The sequence below is a fragment of the Panulirus ornatus genome, chromosome 15 (assembly GCF_036320965.1).
Source record: "Panulirus ornatus isolate Po-2019 chromosome 15, ASM3632096v1, whole genome shotgun sequence".
NCBI lineage: Eukaryota > Metazoa > Arthropoda > Malacostraca > Decapoda > Palinuridae > Panulirus > Panulirus ornatus.
Genome location: NC_092238.1, coordinates 16,604,107 through 16,619,909, shown reverse-complemented (window position 1 = coordinate 16,619,909; position 15,803 = coordinate 16,604,107). Strand labels below are relative to the sequence as shown.

Here is a 15,803-nt window from a genome sequence, read left to right as displayed (position 1 = left end):
AAGAGTTTTGGAAAAAGGGGCAAGTATGCAGTCTGTTGTGGATGAGAGAGCTTGGGAAGTGAGTCAGTTGTTGTTCACTGATGGTACAGCGTTGGTGGCTGATTCATGTTAGAAACTGCAGAAGCTGGTGACTGAGTTTGGTAAAGTGTGTGAAAGAAGAAAGTTAAGAGTAAATGTGAATAAGAGCAAGGTTATTAGGTACAGTAGGGTTGAGGGTCAAGTCAATTGGGAGGTAAGTTTGAATGGAGAAAAACTGGAGGAAGTAAAGTGTTTTAGATATCTGGAAGTGGATCTGGCAGCGGATGGAACCATGGAAGCGGAAGTGAATCATAGGGTGGGGGAGGGGGCGAAAATTCTGGGAGCCTTGAAGAATGTGTGGAAGTCAAGAACATTATCTCGGAAAGCAAAAATGGGTATGTTTGAAGAAATAGTGGTTCCAACAATGTTGTATGGTTGCGAGACGTGGGCTATGGATAGAGTTGTGCGGAGGAGGGTGGATGTGCTGGAAATGAGATGTTTGAGGACAGTATGTGGTGTCAGGTGGTTTAATCGAGTAACTGATGTAAGGGTAAGAGAGATGTGTGGAAATAAAAAGAGTGTGGTTGAGAGAGCAGAAGAGGGTGTTTTAAAATGGTTTGGTCACATGGAGAGAATGAGTGAGGAAAGATTGACCAAGAGGATATATGTGTCAGAGGTGGAGGGAACGAGGAGAAGTGGGAGACCAAATTGGAGGTGGGAAGATGGAGTGAAAAAGATTTTTAGTGATTGGGGCCTGAACATGCAGGAGGGTGAAAGATGTGCAAGGAATAGAGTGAATTGGAACGATGTGGTATACCGGGGTCGACGTGCTGTCAATGGATTGAACCAGAGCATGTAAAGCGTCTAGGGTAAACCATTGAAAGTTGTGTGGGGCCTGGATGTGGAAAGGGAGCTGTGGTTTCGGTGCATTATTACATGACAGCTAGAGACTGAGTGTGAATGAATGGGGCCTTTGTTGTCTTTTCCTAGCGCTACCTCGCTTACATGAGGGGGGAGGGGGTTGTTATTCCATGTATGACGGAGTGGCGATGGGAATAAATAAAGGCAGACAGTATGAATTATGTACATGTGTATATATGTATATGTCTGTGTGTGTATATGTATGTGTACATTGAGATGTATAGGTATGTATATGTGTGTGTGTGTGGACGTGTATGTATATACATGTGTATGTGGGTGGGTTGGGCCATTCTTTCATCTGTTTCCTTGCGCTACCTCGCTAACATGGGAGACAGCGACAAAGCAAAATAAATAAATGAATACAAAGTGCAATCTTTGATTACATTTCTTGTACACCCTATCAGTCTATGGTAAAGCCTAGACACTTGTACTGACTCACTCTTTCTACATTTTCATCTTCAATTGTAATCAAGCCACTGTTTCTACATTTCCCTCAATAGTAATTAAGTCTGGTACATGTAAATTTGCCTTGAAATTGATTATCATCTCAGTAGTTTTCTTTACATTCAAGTGCAGATAATTTGTTTTACACCACTCTACAAAACAGCTAAACTATGCAATATAATTATTACAATTGTCATTTAAAATTTTTCCTGTAATCACCATATCAGCATATTTAAGAATAGTGCAGTTGCCAAAAACACTTTTACAGTCATAAGTATACAGACATCCTTGGGTGCACCTGTATTGGTAAAAATTACATTGAACTTAGCGTTATTTATCTTGGTATACTGTGGTCTTTGTGTTAAAAAGCTTAAGATCCATTTTACATCCATCCCTAATGATTTATCTAACAAAATATGTGACTGGATTTTATTAAAAGCAGAGATAAAAGTAACATATAAGATTCTTGCTTGTGAGTTATGTCTGTCTAAATGTTTGCTAATCTCATTCATAAAAGTCAAACTTGCATCCTGCACACTCATGTTTTTACAGTATGCAAACATATATGAAGAGATACCAGGAGAGAGTGATTGTAGAATGACGAAAGGTAAAGGTAATGAAGCCAGGGTAGTAAGTGAGGAATGGGAGGTACTTAGGGAAGCACTGCTTACATTTGCAAGAGAAGTGTGTGACATGGTGTAGGTGGGATGTGGATAGGTAAGAAAGGGTTGTGAGTGATGGGATGAAGTTGAGTTATTATTGAAGAGAGATGTGTATGAGCACAGTTTGCAAAGAAGTGCATGCAAAAAGATGTGCAAAAGAAAAGAAAAGGTGGTCAAGAGGAAGGTGAATGGATTAAGAAAGAGTCCAGTTAAGAGATGGAGTCAACTTAAAGGAGTACAAATAATATTAGGAAGAAATGAGGTGAAGAGGAGGGGTATGCATTCTGAAGGATTTTTTAATGTTTTTAGAGAGAGAGAGAGAGAGAGAGAGAGAGAGAGAGAGAGAGAGAGAGAGAGAGAGAGAGAGAGAGAGAGAGAGGGGCAGGTGGAAGATGTTTTGGACTTGCAGAAGTATATGAAGTGCAAGAGTCATAGTGAATGCTTTGGTGAAAAGGGGAAAAAGTGGTGAAAGTTTTGGATTAGATGAATTGTGGTAAGGAATGAATAAGATTAAGGTTGAATGTCTTAAAAAGGTGGTGACTGTGTTGTTGATTAGTTATTATTTTCATTCCATGTATGGGTCATCTTTGTGGTGCCCTAGGATTGGCATAATGCACATATTGTTTAAAGATATAAGGGAAACAAGCGTGAATGTTCAATTTACAAAATTATAAGTATGTTGTTTGCACCTTGTATTATTACATGACAGCTAGAGACTGAGTGTGAACGAATGTGGCCTTTGTTGTCTTTTCCTAGCACTACCTCGCACACATGAGGGGGGAGGGTTTTTTATTTCATGTGTGGCGAGGTGGCGATGGGAATGAATAAAGGCAGACAGTATGAATTATGTACATGTGTATATATATGTCTGTGTGTGTATATATATGTATATGTTGAGATGTATTGGTATGTATATTTGCGTGTGTGGACGTGTATGTATATACATGTGTATGTGGGTAGGTTGGGCCATTCTTTCGTATGTTTCCTTGCGCTACCTTGCTAACACAGGAGACAGCGACAAAGCAAAATAAATAAATAAATAAGTAATAAATAAATGCACCTTGTAATATGTAGGGAAGTTTATTGATGTAGAGGGTGATGGCATGTGACAGAGCCTCAGATTGAATTGGAACACTGTGGCTTCAAGAGTGATAGGCGATGTGTGGATCAGGTGTGTTCTTGAAAAAATTGAGAAATACTTAAAGAAGCAAAAGGATTTGTGTGTGTTTTATTAGATCTGGAGAAAGTGTATGATAAGATTGATAGAGATGCCCTGTAGAAGGTATTATGAACATATGGTGTGGGAAGAAAGCTGCTCTAAGCAATGAAGAGCTTTTATCAAGAGTAAGACATGTGTGTAAGTAGGAAGAGAGGAGGATGAGTAGTCCCAATTAAAGGCAGGACTGTGGCAGGGCTTTGTAATGTCACCATGGTTATTTTATTTGTTAATGGGTGGGATGTTGAGGGAGGTGAATGCATGAATCTTTGAAAGAGGAACAGGTATGAAGTTTGTTGCAGGTGGGGGCCTGCAGGGCGGGTCAGATTTTTACTGATAACTGGTGTCAGATTCAAGTGAGAAACTGCAGAAGCTGGTGTCTTATTTTAGTAGAGTTTGTGAAAGGAGAAATTTGAGAGTAAACATGAATAAAAGCAAGGCTATTAAGCTTAGCAGTGAAGAGAATTGGGTTAGTTGGAGTGTGAGTTTGCATGGAGAGAACCTTGAGGATGTGTGGTGTTTTAGGTACCTGGGAGGGGACATGGTAGCAAATGGAGCCATGGAAGGTGGAGTGAGTGATAAGGTGGATGAGGGGCTAAGGTCCTGGGGTCATTAATGAATGTGTGAAAAGAAAGGTTGTTGTCCATGACAGAAAAGATGGGCGAGTTTGATGGTATATTTGTCCCATAGGTGTTGTGTAGATGCATGGCTTGGGTTCTTGATGAGAAGGTACTGAATGGGGTGAATATTTTGGAAATTAAATGGTTGAAGACAAAATGTGGTGAGGAAGATTGATCTTTCCTCACTCATTCTTTCCATGTGACCAAACGGTATCAAAACACCCTCTTCTGCTCTCTCAACCACACTCCTCCTGTTACCACACATCTCTCTTACCCTTTCATTATGTACTCGATCAAACCACCTCACACTGCATATTGTCCTCAAACATACCCATTTTTGCTTTCCAAGATGACTTTCTCGACTTCCACACATTTTTCAATGCTCCCGGAACTTTTGCCCCCTCCCCCACCCTATGATTCACCTCCATTTCCATGGTTCCATCCGCTGCCAAATCCACACTCAAATATGTAAAACACTTCACTTCCTCCAGTTTTTCTCCATTCAAACTAACCTCCCAATTGACTTGTCCCTCAACCCTACTGTACCTAATAACCTTGCTCTTATTCACATTTACTCTCACTTTCTTCTTACACACACTTTACCAAACTCAGTCACCAGCTTCTGCAGTTTCTCACCTGAATCAACCACCAGCGCTGTATCATCAGTGAATAACAACTGACTCGCTTCCCAAGCTCTCTCATCCACAACAGACTGCATACCTGCCCCTCTTTCCAAAACTTTTGCATTCATCTCCCTAACAACCCCATCCATAAACAAATTAAACAACCATGGAGACATCACGCACCCCTGCCGCAAACCAGCATTCACTGAGAACCAATCACTTTCCTCTCTTCCTACTCGTACACATGCCTTACATCCTCGATGAAAACTTTCCACTTTTCTAACAACTTGCCTCCCACACCATATATTCTTAATACCTTCCACAGAGCATCTCTATCAACTCTATCATATGCCTTCTCCAGATTCATAAATCCTACATACAAATCCATTTGCTTTTCTCAGTATTTCTCGCATACATTCTTCAAAGCAAACACCTGATCCACACATCCTCTACCACTTCTGAAACCACACTGCTCTTCCCCAATCTGATGCTTTGTATATGCTTTCACCCTCTCAATCAATACCCTCCCATATGATTTGAAAGATATACCACCCAAAAGAAAGGTAGATTAATGGTTAGTAAAGATAATGTAAGCATATCAGCTTATTATAATGTAAAAGGTTTGCATTTGATTGTTTTGTAAAGATTTTACCTCTAGAATTTGGTGTCTTTTTTTTGGAAGTAAAGAATAGAGTAGAAAGAATATTACCTGCATGTTTCATGTGTGTTGAACAAGACAACTAAATGGAGCTTTAGTAGGGGACTGAAAATTCTTTACTCCTAGAAATGGGTAGGTTAGAAAGCATAGCAAGTGGTAGGAGTGCAAATGATCAGGGGATGTATCGGAGAAAGCAGCAGGAAGTCGAGAGGTAGGTGCTTTGGTTGTAAAAGATGGCAGACAAGAGTTGGGGTGAGTGAGTATTGGTAAACCTTAGGAAGAAAAAGATGATGTTTTGGAAGATTAACAATTTGTGAAAAACAAGAGGACATATAGGAAAATAGGAGAAGGAGGCAAAGAGGAAGTGGTAACAGGTAGTGATAAAGTAAGGAGGAGATGGAATAAATGTTTCTTAAGTATATTAAATGTGTTTAATGATAGAATAGCAAATGTACATTGTTTAGGTTGGGGTGTTATGCAAAGTGATAGTCATGGAGAATGTTTGGTGAAGAGAGAAGTGGTGGAAGCCTTATGAAGGATGAAATGTGACAAGGCAGCTGGAGTGGATGGTATTGCTGCTGAATTAAAGAAAGGGGATTAATGTGTTCTTTGATTATTTAGGATTTCCAGTGTATGTATGGATCATGTTAAGGTACCTGAGGATGTACAGAGCAGTTGCATGTATAGAACAATTGTATAAAGGCAAGGGGGATGAAGGTGAGTGTTCAGATTTCAGAGGTATAAGTTTGTATAAGTATACTTATGTAAGTAGGAGAGATGGCCAGAGAGCGTTATTGGATTACGTGTTAATTGACAGGCGTGCGAAAGAGAGACTTTTGGATGTTAATGTGCTGAGAGGTGCAACTGGAGGGATGTCTGATCATTATCTTGTGGAGGCTAAGGTGAAGATTTGTATGGGTTTTCAGAAAAGAAGAGTGAATGTTGGGGTGAAGAGGGTGGTGAGAGTAAGTGAGCTTGGGAAGGAGACCTGTGTGAGGAAGTACCAGGAGAGACTGAGTACAGAATGGAAAAAGGTGAGAACAATGGAAGTAAGGGGAGTGGGGGAGGAATGGGATGTATTTAGGGAATCAGTGATGGATTGCGCAAAAGATGCTTGTGGCATGAGAAGAGTGGGAGGTGGGTTGGTTAGAAAGGGTAGTGAGTGGTGGGATGAAGAAGTAGGAGTATTAGTGAAAGAGAAGAGAGATTTTTGCAGGGAAAAAATGAAATTGAGTGGGAGATGTATAAAAGAAAGAGACAGGAGGTCAAGAGAAAGGTGCAAGAGGTGAAAAAAAGGGCAAATGAGAGTTGGGGTGAGAGAGTATCATTAAATTTTAGGGAGAATAAAAAGATGTTCTGGAAGGAGGTAAATAAAGTGCGTAAGACAAGGGAGCAAATGGGTACTTCAGTGAAGGGCGCAAATGGGGAGGTGATAACAAGTAGTGGTGATGTGAGGAGGAGATGGAGTGAGTATTTTGAAGGTTTGTTGAATGTGTTTGATGATAGAGTGGCAGATATAGGGTGTTTTGGTCGAGGTGGTGTGCAAAGTGAGAGGGTTAGGGAAAATGATTTGGTAAAAAGAGAAGAGGTAGTGAAAGCTTTGCGGAAGATGAAAGCCGGCAAGGCAGCAGGTTTGGATGGTATTGCAGTGGAATTTATTAAAAAAGGGGGTGACTGTATTGTTGACTGGTTGGTAAGGTTATTTAATGTATGTATGACTCATGGTGAGGTGCCTGAGGATTGGCGGAATGCGTGCATAGTGCCATTGTACAAAGGCAAAGGGGATAAGGGTGAGTGCTCAAATTTTTTTTTTTTTTTTTTTTTTTTTATACTTTGTCGCTGTCTCCCGCGTTTGCGAGGTAGCGCAAGGAAACAGACGAAAGAAATGGCCCAACCCCCCCCCCCCATACACATGTACATACACACGTCCACACACGCAAATATACATACCTACACAGCTTTCCAATGGTTTACCCCAGACGCTTCACATGCCTTGCTTCAATCCACTGACAGCACGTCAACCCCTATATACCACATGACTCCAATTCACTCTATTTCTTGCCCTCCTTTCACCCTCCTGCATGTTCAGGCCCCGATCACACAAAATCTTTTTCACTCCATCTTTCCACCTCCAATTTGGTCTCCCTCTTCTCCTCGTTCCCTCCACCTCCGACACATATATCCTCTTGGTCAATCTCTCCTCACTCATTCTCTCCATGTGCCCAAACCATTTCAAAACACCCTCTTCTGCTCTCTCAACCACGCTCTTTTTATTTCCACACATCTCTCTTACCCTTACGTTACTTACTCGATCAAACCACCTCACACCACACATTGTCCTCAAACATCTCATTTCCAGCACATCCATCCTCCTGCGCACATCTCTATCCATAGCCCACGCCTCGCAACCATACAGCATTGTTGGAACCACTATTCCCTCAAACATACCCATTTTTGCTTTCCGAGATAATGTTCTCGACTTCCACACATTTTTCAAGGCTCCCAAAATTTTCGCCCCCTCCCCCACCCTATGATCCACTTCCGCTTCCATGGTTCCATCCGCTGACAGATCCACTCCCAGATATCTAAAGCACTTCACTTCCTCCAGTTTTTCTCCATTCAAACTCACCTCCCAATTGACTTGACCCTCACCCCTACTGTACCTAATAACCTTGCTCTTATTCACATTTACTCTCAACTTTCTTCTTCCACACACTTTACCAAACTCAGTCACCAGCTTCTGCAGTTTCTCACATGAATCAGCCACCAGCGCTGTATCATCAGCGAACAACAATTGACTCACTTCCCAAGCTCTCTCATCCCCAACAGACTTCATACTTGCCCCTCTTTCCAGGACTCTTGCATTTACCTCCTTTACAACCCCATCCATAAACAAATTAAACAACCATGGAGACATCACACACCCCTGCCGCAAACCTACATTCACTGAGAACCAATCACTTTCCTCTCTTCCTACACGTACACATGCCTTACATCCTCGATAAAAACTTTTCACTGCTTCTAACAACTTGCCTCCCACACCATATATTCTTAATACCTTCCACAGAGCATCTCTATCAACTCTATCATATGCCTTCTCCAGATCCATAAATGCTACATACAAATCCATTTGCTTTTCTAAGTATTTCTCACATACATTCTTCAAAGCAAACACCTGATCCACACATCCTCTACCACTTCTGAAACCGCACTGCTCTTCCCCAATCTGATGCTCTGTACATGCCTTCACCCTCTCAATCAATACCCTCCCATATAATTTACCAGGAATACTCAACAAACTTATACCTCTGTAATTTGAGCACTCACTCTTATCCCCTTTGCCTTTGTACAATGGCACTATGCACGCATTCCGCCAATCCTCAGGCACCTCACCATGAGTCATACATACATTAAATAACCTTACCAACCAGTCAACAATACAGTCACCCCCTTTCTTAATAAATTCCACTGCAATACCATCCAAACCTGCTGCCTTGCCGGCTTTCATCTTCCGCAAAGCTTTTACTACCTCTTCTCTGTTTACCAAATCATTTTCCCTAACCCTCTCACTTTGCACACCACCTCGACCAAAACACCCTATATCTGCCACTCTGTCATCAGACACATTCAACAAACCTTCAAAATACTCATTCCATCTCCTTCTCACATCACCGCTACTTGTTATCACCTCCCCATTTACGCCCTTCACTGAAGTTCCCATTTGCTCCCTTGTCTTACGCACCCTATTTACCTCCTTCCAGTGCTCAAATTACAGAGGTATAAGTTTGTTGAGTATTCCTGGTAAATTATATGGGAGGGTATTGATTGAGAGGGTGAAGGCATGTACAGAGCATCAGATTGGGGAAGAGCAGTGTGGTTTCAGAGGTGGTAGAGGATGTGTAGATCAGGTGTTTGCTTTGAAGAATGTATGTGAGAAATACTTAGAAAAGCAAATGGATTTGTATGTAGCATTTATGGATCTGGAGAAGGCATATGATAGAGTTGATAGAGATGCCCTGTGGAAGGTATTAAGAATATATGGTGTGGGAGGCAAGTTGTTAGAAGCAGTGAAAAGTTTTTATCGAGGATGTAAGGCATGTGTACGTGTAGGAAGAGAGGAAAGTGATTGGTTCTCAGTGAATGTAGGTTTGCGGCAGGGGTGTGTGATGTCTCCATGGTTGTTTAATTTGTTTATGGATGGGGTGGTTAGGGAGGTGAATGCAAGAGTTTTGGAAAGAGGGGCAAATATGAAGTCTGTTGGGGATGAGAGAGCTTGGGAAGTGAGTCAGTTGTTGTTCGCTGATGATACAGCGCTGGTGGCTGATTCATGTGAGAAACTGCAGAAGCTGGTGACTGAGTTTGGTAAAGTGTGTGAAAGAAGAAAGTTAAGAGTAAATGTGAATAAGAGCAAGGTTATTAGGTACAGTAGGGTTGAGGATCAAGTCAATTGGGAGGTGAGTTTGAATGGAGAAAAACTGGAGGAAGTGAAGTGTTTTAGATATCTGGGAGTGGATCTGGCAGCGGATGGAACCATGGAAGCGGAAGTGGATCATAGGGTGGGGGAGGGGGCGAAAATTCTGGGAGCCTTGAAGAATGTGTGGAAGTCGAGAACGTTATCTCGGAAAGCAAAAATGGGTATGTTTGAAGGAATAGTGGTTCCAACAATGTTGTATGGTTGCGAGGCGTGGGCTATGGATAGAGTTGTGCGCAGGAGGATGGATGTGCTGGAAATGAGATGTTTGAGGACAATGTGTGGTGTGAGGTGGTTTGATCGAGTAAGTAATGTAAGGGTAAGAGAGATGTGTGGAAATAAAAAGAGCATGGTTGAGAGAGCAGAAGAGGGTGTTTTGACATGGTTCGGGCACATGGAGAGAATGAGTGAGGAAAGATTGTCCAAGAGAATATATGTGTCTGAGGTGGAGGGAACGAGGACAAGAGGGAGACCAAATTGGAGGTGGGAAGATGGAGTGAAAAAGATTTTGGGTGATCGGGGCCTGAACATGCAGGAGGGTGAAAGGAGGGCAAGGAATAGAGTGAATTGGAGCGATGTGGTATACCGGGGTTGACGTGCTGTCAGTGGATTGAATCAAGGCATGTGAAGTGTCTGGGGTAAACCATGGAAAGCTGTGTAGGTATGTATATTTGCATGTATATACATGTGTATGGGGGTGGGTTGGGCCATTTCTTTCGTCTGTTTCCTTGCGCTACCTCGCAAACGCAGGAGACAGCGGCAAAAAAAAAAAAAAAAAGTTTGTTGCATGTACCTGGTAAGTTGTATGGGAGGGTAGTGATTGAATGAGTGAAGGCATGTACAGAGCATCAGATTAGGGAGAAGCAGTGTGGTTTCAGAAGTAATAGAGGATGTGTGGTTCACATGTTTGCTTTGAAGAATGTGTTTGAGAAGTCCTTAGAGAAATGGATGGATTTATATGTGACTTTCATGGATCTCAAAAAAGCATATGATGGGGTTGACAGAGATGCTTTGTGGAAGGTCTTAAGAATATATGTTGTGGAAACTGCTAGAAGCAGAGAAGCTTAATCAAAGGTGTGAGGCATATATATGAATAGGAAGAGAGGAGAGTGAATGGTTCCAAGTGAAGGTTGTTATTAGGCAAGGGGAGTGATGCCACCATGGATATTTAATTTCTTTGTGGATGGTGTGCAGCTGTTAAAGAGAGAGGGGTGAGCATGCAGTCTGTAGGGAATGAGAGGGCCTTGGAAGTGGGTCATTGGTTTTTTGTTGATAAAAAACTGATGGCAGATTCATGTGATAAATTACAAAAGTTGGTGTCTGAGTTTGGAAGGTTGTGTGAAAGAAGTTGAGTGGAAATGTGAATGTAAGCAAGATTATTAGGTGTAGTAGAGTGGAGGAACAGGTTAGTTGAAGTATGAGTTTGAATTGAGAAGATTTGATGGAAGTGAAGTGTTTTAGATACCTGGGAATGGATATGCAGCGAGTGAAACCATGGAAGCAGGAGACACATAGAGTGGGTGAAGGTTCTGGGAGCATTCAAGAATGTGTAAAAAGAGAGATCATTATCTAGGAGGGCAAAAATAGGTATGTTTGAAGATATAGTGGAGAGAATGGGGAGACAGTGTTAGAGATGGAAGGATAGAGTGAAAGAAGATTTTAAGCAATTGGGGCATGAACATGTAGGAAGTGAAAGATGTGTAAGGGATAAAGTGAACTGGAACGATGTGGTACACAGGGTAGACGTGCTGTCAGTGGACTGAACCAGGGCATGTGAAGCATGTGGGATAAACCTTGGAAAGGTCTGTGGGGCATGGCTGTGGATAGGGAGACGTTGTTTCTCTGCATTGCATGTGACAGATAGAGAATGGATGTGTGCGCAGATGCAGCCTTTCTTTGCCTCCTTGCTAACAGGGGAAAGGGCAGTTAAGTATAAAAAATAGGAACATTAGCAGTCAGACAAGGATTTATCATTATAAGCACATTTGTTTATTCTTGATGCTGCCATACAAAGATAAGAAACCTAAGAAAGTTGTAGAAAGAATAGAATAAATGGTAATGCTGATATGGATAAGAAATTTTCAATTTATTGTAAAGATGAAATGCGCTGCAATTATCATAATTGGAAAGTAGACCATTTTGAATGGTTGTATACTAATGTTAACTGATATGAAATTAAGTTAACTATTGGAGTCCTAAAATAAGAAATGAAGGGAATTAGATCCTTAGAAATTGTTAAATTGCAGCTTTAAAAGCTATAAACATGTTACAGTTTCAGTGTTTTCACAGTAATCGTTGTGGGTCCAAGAATTTTTTGTTCCATTTTGTAATACTGTATTGAGAAAGCTTTCATTTTTAGGTTCATTTTTACTAGGTTTATTTTTCAATTTACAGTTTGTCTTGAAGATGATAGTACTGAAAAAACTACCATTTTGTCTGTGCTTATGGACACAATGGACACAATAGAACAGCTTGTTGAGAAGCAGGAGTTCAGGGGATCACTGGAAAGGTTTTATTTCTTGGTTGACCTATATTCTCATCTATGGCCAGTAAGTAAAGAAAGCATTATTACAAATTGAGTGATTGATTTTTGTAGTAGTCTTTTGCTGTAATGACATTTGAAGAATTGATTTTACTTATAAAGTGACCTGTTAAAATGTTTGTTGTCTGCAGGAAGACTCTGTTGTCAAGTTGCTCGATTACCAAGCAAAGATCATAAATCCTTTCCACCCCCTCTGGCTAGTCAACTTGAGGGCATTGCTAAGCCACCATTATTGCCTTGATACCAGAACCAGTATAAAGATGAAGGCACTGACTATACTCACCAATGTCTATAGTAACAACAGGTTATGTGTTTGTTATTTCTTGTTTAGAAATTTTTTACACAATATTTTTTTAATGTACAGTAGCTATTGTTGAACTGTCATGTGAACAGAGAGTTTCATATTTGTTCTGAATACTTGTGTAGTTTACACATGCTAGTTTTTTCTTTCTTAGGCTCCAGTCATGAAAAAAATCCACATTAATACCGGGCCTTAACTGAAATATTGAGAGGATTATGAACAAGCTAAAGAAAAGACAAGGGAAAGTATAAACTTTGGAGGAAGTGAAAAATCTGTCTTTTAGGGAAGTTATTAGGTATTAGGAAAGACATAAAAAGGTTGAGAGTTCCAAAGCTTCAGCATGTAGGGAAAGAAACAGTTATCAAAATGGCCCACCCTTGGGTTGCCAGTGGCCACACAGTAATCATGTGATGCAGCAGCCTGCCGAGTATTGCATTTTCTAGCTAGAACATCCCCAGATGCATGAGCAGTACTCCATGCAAGGACAAATCAATCCTTTGTGTAAACGGAGTAACTGATCAGAAGTAATGAAGTTTCGAAATCTAAACAGGACTAACAGTTTCTTAGAGGTAGACTTAGGTATTCCTGTAATTTAGGGTATCCAAGTATGAGTGGATGTTACATTAATATCAAGCATCTTCATTGAGTCAAGAGATAGAAATATAGAACCATCAAAGGAGAGATGAGTTATGAGGAGTTTTTGATAGAGAGATGGGTAGAAACTGTGTCTTCACAACATTAAACTTAACTAGATTTCATACACCTCACTGAAGATTATCATGCCCAAATCTTTTACCCAAGGAAAGTCGGGAAATAGGTTATGGAAGTTATTCCAGTCAGCTTTGTTGAGGTAACAATATTTATGCTTAAGAGGGGCTACTGGAAGGGGAGGTGCCATTAAAATGTATACATTTATGAGAATGTGATCAGATGAGCCAATTGGAGGTGGGATTGTGTAGTTACAACACTATGGACAAGAGGTAAAAACAGATCCAGAATACTAGGACAGTGTTCATAGTGGTCAAGAATATGGGTACGGTGAGAGAGAATTTGCTGTAAATCATTGAGAATGGAGAACATGAGGAATTCAATCATTCCATATGACGAATGTGGAACTCCCTGAGGTAGGAGATCTTGGCCTGTGGGTGAGTTTCGTACAATTTCATGGCAAGGGAGATAGTTGAAGAAAGATATAAGATTTGTAGGATTATGGGAGCAATAGGTGAAACGGAGGAAAAGTTAGGGAATGGACCTTGAGCCACATAACACTGAAGTTTGGGAAATCAAGGTCCTTGAGGCATGCAATAGGTGTGTTGATATTGGAATAAGCACAGACACAATCTTTGAACCAGAATCATGAGTGGAGATTATAGTTGGATATGAAAAAGGACTGAGAACATCATTAAACTCTTACCGTTTCTCATAGAGTAGTAAGATATGAAAAGAGGTACTAGACAGATTGTGCTTAACAGAGGAGAGGTTGCTAGAGAGACCATGGGTGTTGGTAAAGTGAATAGAAAAGGAGGAGGGTCTAACAGAGAGGGAAAGGTTGTAGGATGGGCCGGTACTACTACTGTCAGAGCCCTCCATCTTGATGGCAGTAGAGTTAGGTGAAAACCCGGAGATTCCCAGCACTCGATGCCAGAAACGAAGAACCATCAATTTGTTGGACTCTTGTCATGATTATACTTCAAAATGTTTGAGTGGACAGGAGTTGGGAAGAATGCTTGTGTGAAAAGATAAGCAAGGTGTGAATAGGTGTATGGTGCTTGTAAGAAAAAGATGGCAGTACTAGCCCAGTAACCCTCTTTTGATGAGATGGTTCCAGGCACCACTTTATGCTGTTTAAATTTATTTAATTATACTTAACTGCCATCTCTTGCATTAGCAAGTTAGTGCAAGGAAACAGACAAGGAATGGCCCAACCCACCCAAATACACATGTATATACATAAACGCCCACACACGCACATATACATACATATCCATTTCAATGTATACATAAATATACATACACAGACATATACATTAATACATGTTTAGATGTATCGACATACTTTTTTTGTAAAGATGCTTGGATTATGTTCATTATGTGAATGTGCAGAGAGGGGCTGGTAGTGGGATGTTTGATCACTACATGATAGAGGCAAGATACCCACATAACCTAGTAATGGTTTATAGAGGCTCTAGGGAAATAGGGTATCAAGTAGGTGGGAAGAGCATCGTAAAAATGAGTGATCCAGATGATATCTTTGCGTTGCAAACTTTTGATAACTTTTAACTTTATTGCTTTATGCCCTTAGATATGGCCCCAAAGCATAAAGTTAGTGATGGTAGTTGTGCTACTTCAAGGAGGGCAAGGAGAGTGATGTCATAAAAGGAAAAGAGAGACTTGCTTGATTGCTTTGTATGTGGCGAAAGTACAATGTCTATTAGGTGGAATTTTTCTTGTTAGCGAGTCAACAATGGACACCATAAACAGAAATGAAGCTGCAGAGTCCTAGCACACAGCATCATTGGTGATGTACTGCCATTATTCTGTACAGTAATTCTTCTTTATTTTTTCTACAGTTATATATATCATTTCCTTGTACTTTTGTAGAATAAGCATGTTGTTGCTGAAGTATTTATTATAAAACTTGAGGTATGTCTCTCATGGGTCACTCCCCATAACCCTCCTTTTTCCCAAAAGCCCCGTCGCTCGCTAACCAGCATTTTGCTAGTTACAAAACATAACCTCCATGGTCACCAAGGGATCTCTGTATGATTGAATCCTGAAAGTTTATTTGTGAATAAAGCAACATTTGGAGTGCAGAGATGGAGTATGGTGGTGAGCTATGTTGCCTGTTTACAAATGATTATTTGTTGTTTTCTGAAATAGAAGAGGAATAGCAGAAGGTGTAAGTATGGTTTATGATGTTTGTAAACATAGGCAATTGAAGGTAGATGTGAGTTAAAGTAAAATAATGGTGGTTTAAAGGAAAAGGAGTGAAAGTATAGATTTTGCATTCTTGTAGATTGAGAAAGTGTACTAAACTTTGTTGTGGATATGGGGGGAGAACAACTGAAAGAGGTGACAGAATTCAAGTAATTGGGGGGCCATCTTGGATAAGTTTTGTGATATGGAAGGAGAGATAAGGGAGAGAGCATTGCTGGGTGGAAAAGTTCTTTGGTCCCTTAATAGAATAATGAAAGGTAGAAGTGTAAGTATGGAATTGAAGAAAGGATTAAGGGACAGCATAGTCTTCAAGACCTTGAACCTATGCAGCCCAAACATAGCCATTAAATGAGTTACAGAAGTCAAGAATCTAGGCTGTGGAAATGAGCA

General features: G+C 40.6%; 1 protein-coding gene across 8 annotated transcripts in view; it reads left to right on the top strand.

Moving 5' to 3' along the window:
• The window catches only part of LOC139753730 (tuberin-like), a 582,506-nt gene that overhangs the window by 27,866 nt on the left and 538,837 nt on the right, over positions 1-15,803 (top strand). For 7 of the 8 annotated variants that reach the window (XM_071670514.1, XM_071670517.1, XM_071670516.1 and 4 more), the window contains exons 4-5: positions 12,028-12,182; positions 12,307-12,479. The exons of the other annotated variant lie outside the window; for it this stretch is intronic. In XM_071670514.1, coding sequence (XP_071526615.1) covers positions 12,028-12,182; positions 12,307-12,479 — 328 coding nt within the window. The remainder of the gene's footprint in view (positions 1-12,027; positions 12,183-12,306; positions 12,480-15,803) is intronic. 8 annotated transcript variants of the gene reach the window in all.